General features: G+C 38.6%; 1 protein-coding gene across 1 annotated transcript; it reads right to left on the bottom strand.

Annotated features, from left to right (window-relative positions):
- Positions 1-8,804: 8,804 nt before the first annotated feature.
- On the bottom strand, positions 8,805-11,408 carry fgf19 (fibroblast growth factor 19). The gene is made up of 3 exons (XM_010882254.2): positions 11,205-11,408; positions 10,470-10,573; positions 8,805-9,225 (listed from the first exon to the last, which is right to left on the bottom strand). The coding sequence occupies exons 1-3, from the start codon at positions 11,386-11,388 to the stop codon at positions 8,905-8,907; spliced, it is 609 nt and encodes a 202-aa protein (XP_010880556.1). The 5' UTR covers positions 11,389-11,408; the 3' UTR covers positions 8,805-8,904.
- Positions 11,409-15,777: the final 4,369 nt, after the last annotated feature.

Here is a 15,777-nt window from a genome sequence, read left to right as displayed (position 1 = left end):
TCCTGCCTCTTCTTAAACTGGGAGAATATTAAGGCTGAAAAAATCCTATTTGTTCATATTTGTCTTTTAAACTGTAGTCATTTATAACCATTTCAATTAGATCCCAGTTTACATTAAAAAGACAAGATAGGTGTTTCAAATTATCATATTTTGACTTAAACATCAGAATTTTTATTAGAATAACTTTATAGAAATAAGGACATAGGATTATAACTGCTACGGCTAGTTTGAATAAATCAAGTGTTCCTAAGTCTCCTAAAGACATTGCAACATTGAAATTGTGATTTTAAAGGAAGTATCGACATTGCTATCTAAGCTCCATCAAAGAGATGGACTTGTCTGGACATGCTACCTCAATTCGCTTACATTTCTATCAAAGTCTTCAGCTAAAACAATCACGACAGTACTTCCCAGTAATTTCTCACTGATGCCATTGTTAAGCAGTTGTACACTCACCTAAAGGATTATTAGGAACACCATACAAATACTGTGTTTGACCCCTAATCGCCTTAATTCTACGTGGCATTGATTCAACAAGGTGCTGAAAGCATTCGTTAGAAATGTTGGCCCATATTGATAGGATAGCATCTTGCAGTTGATGGAGATTTGTGGGATGCACATCCAGGGCACGAAGCTCCCGTTCCACCACATCCCAAAGATGCTCTATTGGGTTGAGATCTGGTGACTCTGGGGGCCATTTCAGTACAGTGAACCCATTGTCATGTTCAAGAAGCCAATTTGAAATGATTCGAGCTTCGTGACATGGTGCATTATCCTGCCGGAAGTAGCCATCAGAAGTTGGGTACATGGTGGTCATAAAGGGATGGACATGGTCAGAAACAATGCTCAGGTAAGCCGTGGCATTTAAACAATGCCCAATTGGCACTAAGGGGCCTAAAGTGTGCCAAGAAAACATCCCCCACACCATTACACCACCACCACCAGCCTGCACAGTGGTAAAAAGGCATGATGGATCCATGTTCTCATTCTGTTTACGCCAAATTCGGACTCTACCATCTGAATGTCTCAACAGAAATCGAGACTCATCAGACCAGGCAACAGTCTTCCAGTCTTCAACTGTCCAATTTTGGTGAGCTTGTGCAAATTGTAGCCTCTTTTTCCTATTTGTAGTGGAGATAAGTGGTACCCGGTGGGGTCTTCTGCTGTTGTAGCCCATCTGCCTCAAGGTTGTGCGTGTTGTGGCTTCACAAATGCTTTGCTGCATACCTCAGTTGTAACAAGTGGTTATTTCAGTCAAAGTTGCTCTTCTATCAGCTTGAATCAGTCGGTCCATTCTCCTCTGACCTCTAGCATCAACAAGGCATTTTCGCCCACAGGACTGCCGCATACTGGATGTTTTTCCCTTTTCACACCATTCTTTGTAAACCCTAGAAATGGTTGTGCGTGAAAATCCCAGTAACTGAGCAGATTGTGAAATACTCAGACCGGCCCGTCTGGCACCAACAACCATGCCACGCTCAAAATTGCTTAAATCACCTTTCTTTCCCATTCTGACATTCAGTTTGGAGTTCAGGAGATTGTCTTGACCAGGACCACACCCCTAAATGCATTGAAGCAACTGCCATGTGATTGGTTGATTAGATAATTGTATTAATGAGAAATAAACAGGTGTTCCTAATAATCCTTTAGGTGAGTGTATATCAAGCAGTCACAATGGAGAATGACACAGGGCGTGTTCACCTGCTGTAGGATGGTGTTCACCTGCTGTAGGACGGTGTTCACCTGATGAAGGTCAGTGTTCACCTGCTGTAGGATGGTGTTCACCTGCTGTAGGTCGGTGTTCACCTGCTGTAGGATGGTGTTCACCTGATGTAGGACGGTGTTCACCTGATGTAAGTCATTGTTCACCTGATGTAGGACGGTGTTCACCTGATGTAAGTCGGTGTTCACCTGCTGTAGGATGGTGTTCACCTGCTGTAGGTCGGTGTTCACCTGCTGTAGGTCAGTGTTCACCTGATGTAGGTCGGTGTTCACCTGCTGTAGGATGGTGTTCACCTGCTGTGGGATGGTGTTCACCTGATGTAGGTCAGTGTTCACCTGCTGTAGGGCGGTGTTCACCTGCTGTTGCCCAGTGCATTGAGCAGCATCCATTGGGCCACAACATCTCCATCTGATTCTGTCCGTCTGAATTTTTATCTGTACTTTACCTGCCCAGTTTAGTTCCTGCCACAATATGTAAATTAAGTTTAGGTCTGGCCATTAAAAAAACTTTAATTGTTTGGTTTTTTAAACATTCTGGTGTTGACTTACTTGTGTCTTTTCTCAATCATTATCTTGCTACGTGAATGTTGGGACGACCTGTCATTCTGTTTTGGATTTCTCTGAATCAGAGCATAATTCACAGTTCCTTCAATGATGGCAAGTCATCCTGGTCCTTATGTACTAAAAGTATAAACCAAAACATTACACTACCACTATCAACCTTGACCTTATATGGGGTAAATTCTCAAAAATAGACAAAATCTGACAGGGGGCCAATTACATTTTTTATGGCACTTTTTGCTTCTATGGTCTTCTGTACTCCTACTGTATCTCAGCAGGAGCTTACTAAAACATGGGTGTGGATTTTCCATTGACCACAAGGTGGGGATATTTCACTAGAGTTGTTGTTCCTACTGACCAATGGCCCTGCTAAACCTGTAAGTCGTTGAGCAAACACACTTGCCACAGAGACCTCAATTTCACCCACAGAGATCTTCCATTTCAACTGTTCAAATTACACCGCCCCTTGGGACCTTTTACAAAACCATTTTAACAAGATAAAATTCTAACTTGTTTAAATAGGCTAACATTCATACTTAACACATTATAAAAGAGTAATTTTATTTATTGTCACATTATCAACCAGTAGTTCACAGAACTTCTCAACCAGGAACCAAAGTCACTAAAGTGTCCTACACACCATTCTTTTAGGGATGCTGAATATAAAATCAAGCAAAAAAACATTAAATTACACTGCTGCTCTGTTTTACTATAAATGTCCATTAATATGGTATAATATCATGTGCCATTATATTTTAAATTGCCTGAAACAAAACAAATACATGCGTTTCTGCTCCCCATCACACTGCACTCTTCATAAAGTCTGAGAAAATTAGTCAACCTGGCTTTCCTGCAATGATAGGGCTGATAGGGACCTTGTTGTGATAAGTCCATTGAACAATGACGAGAATATCTACCTGCCACTAGTCTAATCAAACAATAGTGGAAATAACAGCCACAATAATCGTTACTGTAGTAGAAATGTACTATTTCCTGTTTAGAACCTTATTATTATTCTTCTGTTTCAGAATTTACATTTTTGTAAGATTTGTTATTTTATGATGTGTTTATCTCTCCATCCTCTGCTCCTTTATAAGAAGGCAATCTTTCTCCTATTCTGGATGTAATATAATCTGCTAGCTCTACACTTAAAGCTTCTTCTACACTTCAAAACACCACACATTTTTAAATCAGATATCAGGCTCAATCAATCAATTACATCACAAGTTGAAATTTAATGGCACAAAATTGAAATAATGATGCAGTGATACATTCTGTCTGAATACCTCCAATTACAGTACCATCAACTCAAGAAATATTCATGAAACTAAGCTCAAAAGGGGAGCCATATACTGTAATTACAACATCACTTCACTTTACTACTCAATAACATTTTGAGCACTAAAAAGAAATCTGCAAAACATCCATTTCAAACGTATTGGCACCCATTAAGACTATTTAAAATAAAACCAAACAAAGGGGATTTTGTTCTGAAATTCTAGAGTCAGCCTCCAGAAATTATACTGATACCTGAAAACCTGTTCCTGTTTCCCTTGGGTATGAGTGTGAGGTTGCACACATTTAAAATCCCTTTGTCATCCATCACTATGGATAAAACCAATGAGCTTTCAGCTGATTGTTGACCAGGTAAAGGACATAAAAAAGTACATATACAGATAAAAATATCACAAAGCACACTCAGGGCATTAACCAAAAAGTTTCAGAAGTCTGGAACAGTTTCAAATTTGCCAAGAAAAGGACGCATGTTCATATCGTCCATGAACACATTAAGGAAGGTGGTGGGGGAGGCAAAGAAAAATACAAGGTTTACAGTTTCAGAACTACACAGTTTAGTAGAACCTTGGGGTTATCAATTCTCAAAATCAACTGTTACATCACCTCCATGTCAACAAGCTTTTTGAAAGTGTTGCAGGAAAGAAGCCTCTACTTATGCCCAACCCAAATTGTGGTGGATGAACTTTCTCAAGCAAGAAAGTTTATTAATATAGCACATGTGCTTTACAAAGAAAAAATTTAAATCTTGAAAAATAAAACAAATACTAGAAAATAACATCAAATAGGCAATTCAGTGTGCTTTACATAGAAAAAGAAGATAGAAATACAATAAAAATGAAATAAAATCAAAACGGTTTCATAGTACATTCCATGAGGAAGCTATAAAAACTGCAAGGCTAACAGTGTGGTTAAGTTTAAGTGCTCAGTCATAGGCACGTGATTATAAAAGTGTTTTTTAACTTGGATTTATAACCTGGATTTAAGTTTGGGGCATGTCTAAAATCTTCTGGGGGTTTATCCCAGTTGTATGGAGCATTGATGTTAAATGCAGCTTTGCCATATTTAGCTTGGACAGTGGGCTCTACTAGCTGACCTGAGATCATGGATCTAAGCGCCCTGCTCGGTTTATAATCTTCAAACCTATCAGAAATATATTCGGGGCCTTAACCATTCAGTGAATAATTGACTAAAAGCATCCCTTTAAAATCTATTCTGTAACTGACTGGAATAAAACTCCAAAGTGATGTACCCTGTTCTATTGATCATGCAAAACTGACGGTAACGCCTTTAAACTGACAGGAACATTTAGTTTTCTTGATAAACATTAATTGAGACATTTACAACCGATTGCCATTACATGGTCATACAAATTGTTTGGCAACCTTGACAGATACAGTAATAGAATTTCTGTGTTGCACAGTCATTTAGCTACTGCTAATATTTAATATTTCTATGTCTCAAGACAAGGGATATTTATTTCCCAAAACCACTTGCTGCCACTATTCCATGTGGTAACAGCTAACAATGCTTTCATTAGATAGCCCAAAAGGTAACTAGTGCATCACTGTAATCAACTGTTGGAATTTGTTCTTCTTAACATTTTTTTGGTGAATTGCATCATTTGAATGCATACATTTCCATCTACTATATGTGTCGAAATACACATTAACACAAAAATATCAGAGTAAAGGAAGGATAGAAAACAGGCTGTATTTTTATTAGAATGTCCAAAATCTTCAACATTGTATTAGTTCATCCTGTGCAATTATCTGTGCATTGAACACAACAAATTCCACTTTCAATTCCTTTAAATTATTTAATCAGGGTCTCTCATCTGATATCCAGAATTGACTGTACAGTTTGTTCTATTACTACTTCATTTCCTCTGGTTCCTTCACAAATATGACACCTGCTTGACAGCTCAAATCCTTGTTGCTTTATCCTCCTTCACCATATAACAGGGCATTCAGGGAAATCCCAGGGAACAGACTTCCAACATATTGGCATTTTGATTCCTAAATTATGAATCTATAATTTACTTTTGCCATTTTTGCTTCATTCCTAAATGTTTATAATTCATTTATTTTGACCAGCTTAATAAAAACAATGCTTCCCTCTGAAGTTCTCTCATGTAACCAGACCTGTGTTTTTTTATCCTGGCTAAAAGCAGTAATAGCATGCTGGTGCAGAAATCAATTATCTGATAAGGTTTTCATAATTAACTTCATGTCATGCACAACCAATAGCAGCACCTTTTAACAGCCAGTGTACTGCACAATCACAGCGCTCTAGCAGCACAAATGACCCATACTCTCTTCACCATAAAAGGATTAACTGGAAAATATTTGCAAAGCTGCCAGAAAATGCAGGGAACAAAAATGTTTTTTTTATTTTTGAATCGTTTAATGAAAACACTGATTGAAATGTTCCAGGATTTACTTATTTTTTGTATGGTCTACATGGGTAGAATCATTCTGGTCTTTAGTAGGTCACTACAAAGCCTTGTGACGACACATATTTCAAAAAAAATACTAAAATGCTGTTCACAGTTTATATGTTTGATGCCGTTGCAGGAATCATAGGAGTTACACCCTGCAAAAAATATATTGTTTTTAGGTTAAAATTCTAACCACCCTTAAAATTAGGCACATTCTTAACAAGCTACAGTAAAGTTGTATTAGATAATACTGTTTGGTTTTCGAAAATATGATTTGAATATCAACTAATTTGTTTTGTACCATTGGCAAATTATTTCACTTATTTCCAGAAAATATCTCCCCAAATATAGTCTAAATTTCTTATTCTTAAAATACTTTTTTTGCAGTTAAGCCCATAGCTAAGAATCAAACTTACTCTGAAGAAGCTGAAAAGGGCACAAAAGGACAAATAATAAAGTTTGTGAATGTTCAAAAACTGAGACACATTTAGACCCATTCAGGTAAGTGTTATCCTGTTTGGTCTGGTTTTGTGGAAGCATGTAGGTCCGAAAGTGAAATTATCCGAAATGAATTCTGTCTGATAAAATGTTTCACAACTCAAAGGTTTTGTTTGGCAGAATGAATATACTCCAGATAAAGCAGTGTAATGTGACTTCAAAAGTATTCAAAGTACTGTGTGACAATCCCAAAAATGTATAATACTTTTTGTGCTTTTTGCAAAACATTACTGTGAGAAAAGAATCTTCAATATGGTTATCTACATTTGATGATTGATTAAATTATCAAATTGAGTTCCTAATACAGGGTAAAGCTCTCCAACTGTGATTGCACATTCAGACCAATTATTTCACATACATGTAATACACATAAGCTTAACTGCGAAATAAACGTAAATGCGAAATAAACATCTGTACATATACAGTATACTGTATATATACACAAATTAGAGTCCTGATCAGGTCATTTTCTTGGAACCGCCATGGACTGTGGTGGCTACATCTGTTCCGAAAACCAGGATAGTAATTTATCTGCAACCCAACCCACCCACATAGATTTAGTTTTGAAAGCCAAACCGTCATTCAGAAAAAACATCCATTTATTCATGCAATTATCATATTCTATCGGTTCTGTTCTAACTTCAATCTCCTCTGTTAATTTGATATGGGTCTTGCTTCCTTGAACATTTACAGTTGTGCCCAAATGCTTGCATACCCTTGAATTGATAATTGATAATATATGTAGCATTTGTAAAAAAAATATATATATATAATAATAATAATACATGAGTGAGCAGGCAAAACACATGTATTTTATTTCTTATGGGATTCACATTTAACTGTAGGTCATAACAGAATGGCACAATCATAAAACAAAACATGGCAACAAAGAAAAACATGAACTGACCCCTGTTCAAAAGTCTGCATACCCTTAGTTCTTAATACTGTGTATTGCCCCCTTTAGCATCAATGAGAGCATGTAGTCTTTTGTAATAGTTGTCCATAGAGGCCCCAAATTCTTGCAGGTGGTATAGCTGTTATCATTCTGTTATCATTCTGATAAAAAGGAGCCAAACAAATATGTGTTAATAAATGACTTCATATGATCACTATCCTTAAATAAAATAAAAAATGTCACAATTTCTGCCAGGGTATGTAAACTTATGAGCACAACTGTAGGTGGGCAATGTTTCAACTGTAACTTTACAATATTTCGCCACATCATGCTCATGGATTAAAAAAGTTGCAATCTTCCTGCTAGCCAGGTTCTTAGCTACCTTTTCAAAAATTGGTGATGGTCATAGCAATAAAGCCTCCTTACTTTTAAGAGCAGAATATCAACATTCACCCCAGAAAAAGAGTTGAGTTAAAAAATGCATAAGTTGTACTGTTAACAGGACGTGCTATGGATGAATTTTACCCTAAATTGCATTATGCACTCTATGTTAGTTATGTGGGTCCTGGCACATTTCCGACCAACTGCTGCTCGTCATATTTCCGATCGCTAACTCACCTCATGCTGCTGTGTTTCACTGATCACCCACGGCTAGCTTCAAGCACAGTGGTATTTACACTTTTAACACAGTGGTTTTCAGTGGTAAATCTGGAACTCAAAGCCAATTCCAATACATTTTTTCATTGCAACCTCTTAATCAGGGATTTATTTAGATTTGGGACACCAGGTGGGTGACAGATTTGACAGACAGATTTGTTGAATCGCTAGTTGCTAGCTGCCAGCTGCCAGCTGCCAGCTGCCATCTCTAAGCCAATCAGAAAATTGGAGATGAAATTGCCAGCAAACAACAAGAGTGAGGGAAAAAAATATTTCTTGCGTTTGCACCAAACTGAGCGTTCCATGCTGAGATTAGACAGTGTAAACACAACAACCGCTAATCCGGACTGTCTCACATCTGAGCGAAAACCATGCGCTTGTATGTGCCCAACCGTTTTAGGCTGCCTAGCAAAGTAGGTATCAACTCTCACAGAAATAATAATATTTTTTCTTTTATAAAACGTTTACAACCCTCAAAATAACAGTTTTGAACCACGAGCGGACCTGTGGTTTCAAAGAATGTTCAACCATGGGGAACCGCCGGCAACCAACCTGATACAGGGCTCTTGCAAATATCTACCTAAAATGTAGACAGAAAAACGTACATACAGAGCAGTATAATACATTGAGCAAGTACATTCATTAAATAATATGGTTAGGAAGTAAAAAATAAAATAAAAATATGATTGATTTCAAGCCCTTTCTTCTTGGGTATGTATGTTTGGAGTGGTGAGTGAGGTGTATAATATCATGTGCCTGGCATAAATAATATGTTTGGAGACAACCTGTTAAATGTATACATTTTTAGTGTCTTTATCATGTGAGCACTTTGTGTTGCTCATCTCTTACTGAAACTGGGGCTTAGGATTAGGATCTGGGAAAGTTTCCCAAAGGAATCCATATCATCCATGTCCAGACCCGTCGGAGGGCTTCGCTCTGGGTGGGCTGGTAAGACCAAATCTGTGGTTCTATCCAGGGGCAAGGTGCTCATCCTTGGCAAGAACTGGGACAGTGAAGGAGCATCTCGGTCCTGCCCCTGAACCCTCCGCCTACTGCCACCCAGACTCACCAGTGTCCCGTGCTGGTTGGAGACATAAATATTGTAGCCGTCTGGGAGGATGTGTTCCTTGAAGGTGCAATCATCTTTCATATAGGCTTGCTACAACAAGAGGAAGAAATAAAAGGTAAATGAATAGAGAGTGAGAGATGTAGGCTGTTAGAGTGGATCAACTGGGCAGTTAATTCATCAAAGTGTGTCATCTGGGCTCCTGGTAAAAGTTCTTAGACAACTATTTACATAACGTACACAGAGTCACCAGGCCAAGGTTGTTTTTCCTGTTGCTTTTCAATTAGGTCTTCACTTAGCAAATATAGCCTACCACTGGACACAAAGGTTGCTCCTGTTACATATAGCCTATAGGAAAAGGCATCATATTTCAGTATTTATCAAACAGTATGTACATCTTAAATAAGAACTTTTCATGCCACTGCCTTAGTCAACTTCTCAGTATGTGACTACCATGAACTGTCTATAGTTACCCGTTTTAAATTTTGGCATTAATAACGAAACCTTAGAAATGTTGGGTTCTGTGAATACCCAATAAAGATGGATTCCCATTGTGAGCTAATTAGATACTGTCTGAAACACTTTCTCATAAAGAGTAGACCTAGATATTTTTGTAAAATATTTTTATATATATATTTCAATATATCAATGTTCCCCCGAAACTGTGAATTGCTGTTCTTCACAAGTCAGTTTCTGAAATTCAGAGAGGTATGACCACTGCTGGCAGTGTGAATCTACTGGATCCCACGACCATGGGGGGCCACTTGGACTCCAATTCCCCCCTGGGTATCTGCAGGCAGTGTTCTGCCTGCTGGGACCCCTAGATATCAGCGAACTGGACCTGGTCTAGAGAACGCGTTTCCATTGCTACAGAGTCCAATGGCGGTGAGCTTTACACAACTCCGGCCAACGCTTGGCATTGCGCATGGTGAGCCAGTGTTTGTCTATGGAGATTGCATGGTTGCGTGCTTGATTTTATTCACCTGTCAGCAGTGGGTGTGGCTGAATTAGACAATTCCACTAAACATGAGGGGTGTATGCATACTTTTGGAAAAGTATCTGCAGACAGGGCCCAGAATGTTGTTGCAAACTGTTCTCGTCTAGCATCATTCACTTTGGACATTGTGGCCGTTCTTCCCAGGCCTCCACATAATGGGTTAATACTGGCCCTCTGCACTGCCAGCTAAATGTCTAGTGGTGCAAAGGACTCTTTGCATAGTGGCCCATGTTCATATGCTAGTTACACCACAGCTGAAACATCTAGATTTTAGTAATTAAAAAGTCAACGTGATCATTTCATACATTTTTCACCAATAGTCAAATATCTCTGTTCTTACCGATGCGTAAAGTCTCCCATTCTCTTCCATGCAAAGATACTGTGAGGCTGCAACTCCTTTGATTGCGACACAGCCTGTGTCTACGGGTCGAATTTCCACCAAACCTGTATCAATACAGGTCATTAAGTATAAACATGTTTCTTTGTTGTTGTTTTTTTTGCTTCAATGTAATAATTTAACATAGAAATATATATACATATACATAGAAAAGAAAAACACAACATGTTCTTAATAATAAAAGACAAAACATCAAGAACAATTTATTTATATTGAGCCTAACCCAAGGGCATAGGACCAATAACAATAGCAATAACATCTCAATTTAGGGAAAATCTGACGTTTGCTACATGAAACACTACTATACCTAATAGGACATTTTGGAGCTAGACACATTTAAACACCTTCTAAGCTAGTTGTATTAACTAGTAGGCATGCCACTGATGTACAACCTGAAAATAATTACTATAATATACATTATATTTATCATATAATGTTTTTCCTATAGACATATAAATGATCTTCAGATTCTCTAATAATTTTTTCATATACATTTTTTATCATAGGTTATAGCGTTTAATTAGAACACAATCCATGAATACTAATTACAGTTACGCAGTCTCCACTCAAAATGTTAAATTACCCTACCAGTGATATCGAAATGGCAAAGCAAATGCTATGTTAATAAACAATTAAACAGATTAATTGCTGCTTGCTTTACAATGTTAGCCTACTTACTGTGAGGGCTCTGTTCAGGAGATCCCTGCACCTTGCCATCATTGTTGATGAGCAAGTGTAACCCGTGTTTGGCTGCATACAAATGTCTGAGCCGGACCGTCTGCCCCCATCCATTGGCTATATGAGGTCCTGAGTCTGGCAGTGGCAGACAAACAACTCCAACAGCAAAAAATATTTTAACCATCAAGAGGCCTATTGAATTGATTAGAGTCAATGTCATTTTAGTGTGTCAAATTCTCTTAGGCTTTTCTGTGCTATCCCAGTCTGTGTTCTTTCGGGGGTCGCAATTTTGTAGTAGGCCTCAGCAAATGTCCCAGCGTTTTTAAATGCCCTCCTTATCAGTCAGACCGATAACCCTTTTCCCAAAGCCAGTTCTAGGAACCACAACATAACACACCCTCTCGACATCCAACAAAATGATTACACAGGTGACAGATGGCCTCATGCCACAAAGAGTTTTCGATAAGAGAAAACATTGTAGGCGTAATCAATGAAAACCAAAACATTGATTACTGTAATTAACATGCATTTATGATAATATGTATAATTAATTTAATATATAGCCCTGTCATTTTAATTTATACATGATCAAGAAGTTGCAGTCAGTGATTGGCCACTAGTTTTAAGTAGGCCTGTAGCCTAATAGCTACATATTATTTGCAAAATGCATAGCCTATTATGTATTAAAACATATGTAGGTTATATCAATAAAATGTCATTCTGGGACATATGCTGTAGCGTACCGTGTCAGACTAGGTCAACTAAGAAACATTTTTCCATCTCTTATCTGATTTTGACTAAGAGTTTCCGATGCTTGGTGCATAGTCGCTCTCAAATAATAAACTCTCGTGGACCTGAAATCTACATAAAAGTTAAACAGTAATTTAGAGTAAATATTCCCATTCATGACAATAGAGCCGAGGAACTGGATTCCAAAGCGCAATATCAAGTCAATGTACGCTGCTTGGATGGTCGTCTTTTGGTGAGTAGGTAATTTCAGTAGACCAATCTTTTTTTATAAAACATTTTGTCGGTCTAACTAAAACCGAAATCTTTATACCGTTATCCATAATATGAATTCAACAGAGCTAATTTAAGACCGATAACCCCCTTCTCAGAAGCCTACCAGTACTGCAGGTTAAACTACAATTATTTTTCACTCAGTGGTCCGTGTGATTTCTCACTAGGTGGCGCACATTACCACAACATCATCCATTTTTAAATAAAAACTTTCTTCATGAGCTCATTTTTGAGTCTTACCTTGACAACCACGGACGAGTGAACTTTACACACACTACAACTTCAAAGGTTCCACGTGGGCTGAATATGAGACTACAAATTATTTGCTTTGGCCTTGGAGAGAGGAGAGCCACACGTGAACAGGAACAGTGACCATTGTTTTATCAGTGGTAAAAGGCATTATAATAACATTTGGCTAGCTTTTTGATGGTTACTAGGGTGGTGGTGATAGCAAGAATAATGCGTTTAGCCGGTTTAACCAGGAAATTGTCTCCAGACGGATTGCTTATAGGCTGTATCTGGTGACCGAGATTAGTAGTCGTAGCTCTTGTCATATAACATTTTAGTGTAAGAATAGAACATATGAAAAGTTCAATTGTCCTACTGGGTTATAAACCTTGCGGAATGTTTAGTCCGGTTTCCTCCTCGACCTTAACTAGTGTATTAATGGGCTATCCCGAAATGTTTTTTTTAATACAAATGCAAGTATAAGCCTACCATTTGCAGTGACCTGATGGTGACATTTGAGAGGATGACTTCATGCTTTGGGTGAGCGAGTAGGTCTAATTTTCATTGCATTGCTTGACTCACTTAGACCAGTGTGTATGACTTCTGACCAGTTCATGCTTTCTTGCTTTTTTGTTTTTAAATTATATTCATTGACGTTTTACATTTTTACTAATCATTCATTATATACATCCATCTACTTCTGCCTGGCCAAATTCTCAGGTGAAAGCGACTTTAGAAAAATTAAGTAATGTCATGGGCAGATTGGCAATCTGTCAATTCTGGCAAATGCCACAGGGGCCAGAACAGCTTTTTTTTGGGATGGGTTGGTAAAACAAATGTTAATGACTTGCAAGTTTCGTGTTACTGTAATCTGTTTGTATCTTATTGTTTGGCCAATCAGTGTGCAATGACTGGCCCTCCAACCAAAATTGACAGGTTTGACTATCTGATTAGCTGAGCTGAGGTTGTTCAAATTATCTTTCAACTTGATATGTGCTTCAAAGATTGGGACCCAAGCTAGGCTACTTCACCATCACTAGAGATCATGGATCGTAAAAACTGAAATGTGGTGACAAAAAAGTATGAGAGGACAAAAGTGAGAATAGACTTTGTTAGCTGTAGTCACACAATTCATGTTGCAGCCTACTGTCGACTGCTGCCAGGTAGCCCCAATGTTTTTTGGAGTTATGTTGTATTAAACTGTAGTATGTTTAAAGTAATTAGAGAAGAGTAGATTCAACAGTTATATACAGACCAGAGTGTTTGACGTATCAGCTCGCTCATGGCATGGTCTGAGAGCCTGATGTGATCTACTGCAAAAACAACCCCAGTTCAGATTCAGACTTATTGTATGGCTATTGAAACACTAGGCTGGACTAACAGAATTTCAGAACAACTGCTGTGCACAGCTGACTGAAATTAACATTGCAGAGATGTTGGTCTACAGACACATTTCCAACAACAGTCACTCCATATTTTAGAGGCAGAATATATACTACAATATGCAAAACAAAACAATATAAGCCAGCTGTTCATGTCAGACGATATATATATATAGTTAGGCTAGCTCAGCAGCAAACATAATTAGCCACAGGTAGCTAGCTAGTGAGGAATTCTTAATTTATTTAAGTGGTGTAAAAAGCTGGCTAGGAGTGAGATGATTAACAGTAATGTATTTTACATTTGTCAATATTTCATCTGGAGTAGTTAGATCTGTTTTTTTAGCTTGACATGCCATCGTTGAGTTAATACAATTGAGCCCTACACTGAAAGAACACCCCCAACTTTCCCACTGATTGTAATGCCCATTTCTGTGCACTTTCTCTTGTGGCTTCCATTACACAATAAGAATATAGTGTGTCTTCCAATTAATAAGGTACAGTAATGGCCAATGGTACTGACAGGTTTGTACTTTGTTCAAATAACTAATTGTCTCTGAAAACAAGTAGAAATTCACCAAAGTATTTGCTACATTTTAATTACAGAGCATTTGTTTTTGATACCAAACCTAATACAGTGGGGAGAACAAGTATTTGATACACTGCCGATATTCCCACTTACAAAGCATGTAGAAGTCTGTAATTTTTATCATAGGTACTCTTCAACTGTGAGTGACGGAATCTAAAACAAAAATCCAGAAAATCATATTGAATGATTTTTAAGTAATTAATTTGAATTCCATTGCATGACATAAGTATTTGATATATCAGAAAAGCAGAACTTAATATTTGGTACAGAAACCTTTGTTTGCAATTACAGAGATCATATGTTTAGTTCTTGACCAGGTTTGCACACAATGCAGCAAGGATTTTGGCCCACTCCTCCATACAGACCTTCTCCACATCCTTCAGGTTTCGAGGCTGTTGCTGGGCAATACGGACTTTCAGCTCCCTCCAAAGATTTTCTATTGGGTTCAGGTCTGGAGACTGGCTAGGCCACTCCAGGACCTTGAGATGCTTCTTACGGAGCCACTCCTTAGTTGCCCTGGCTGTGTGTTTCGGGTCGTCATGTTGGAAGACCCAGCCACGACCCATCTTCAATGCTCTTACTGAGAGAAGGAGGTTGTTGGCCAGGATCTCCCGATACATAGCCCCATCCATCCTACCCTCAATACGGTGCAGAAATGTATCCCCAAAGAATGATGTTTCCACCTCCGCCTCCACCTACGGTTGGGATGGTGTTCTTGGGGTTGTACTCATCCTTCTTCTTCCTCCAAACACGGCGAGTGGAGTTTAGACCAAAAAGCTCTATTTTTGTCTCATCAGACCACATGACCTTCTCCCATTCCTCCTCTGGATCATCCAGATGGTCATTGGCAAACTTCAGACGGGCCTGGACATGCGCTGGCTTGAGCAGGGGGACCTTGCGTGCGCTGCAGGATTTTAATCCATGATTGCATAGTGTGTTACTAATGGTTTTCTTTGAGACTGTGGTCCCAGCTCTCTTCAGGTCATTGACCAGGTCCTGCCGTGTAGTTCTGGGCTAATCCCTCACCTTCCTCATGATCATTGATGCACCATGAGGTGAGATCTTGCATGGAGCCCCAGACCGAGGGAGATTGACCGTCATCTTGAACTTCTTCCATTTTCTAATAATTGTGCCAACAGTTGTTGCCTTCTCACCAAGCTGCTTGCCTATTGTCCTGTAACCCATCCCAGCCTTTTGCAGGTCTACAATTTTATCCCTGATGTCCTTACACAGCTCTCTGGTCTTGGCCATTGTGGAGAGGTTGGAGTCTGTTTGATTGAGTGTGTGGACAGGTGTCTTTTATACAGGTAACGCGTTCAAACAGGTGCAGTTAATACAGGTAATGAGTGGAGAACAG

This window comes from Esox lucius, chromosome 2 (genome assembly GCF_011004845.1).
Source record: "Esox lucius isolate fEsoLuc1 chromosome 2, fEsoLuc1.pri, whole genome shotgun sequence".
NCBI lineage: Eukaryota > Metazoa > Chordata > Actinopteri > Esociformes > Esocidae > Esox > Esox lucius.
Note: the sequence above shows the minus strand (reverse complement) of the source record. Positions and strands in the feature narration are given on the sequence as shown.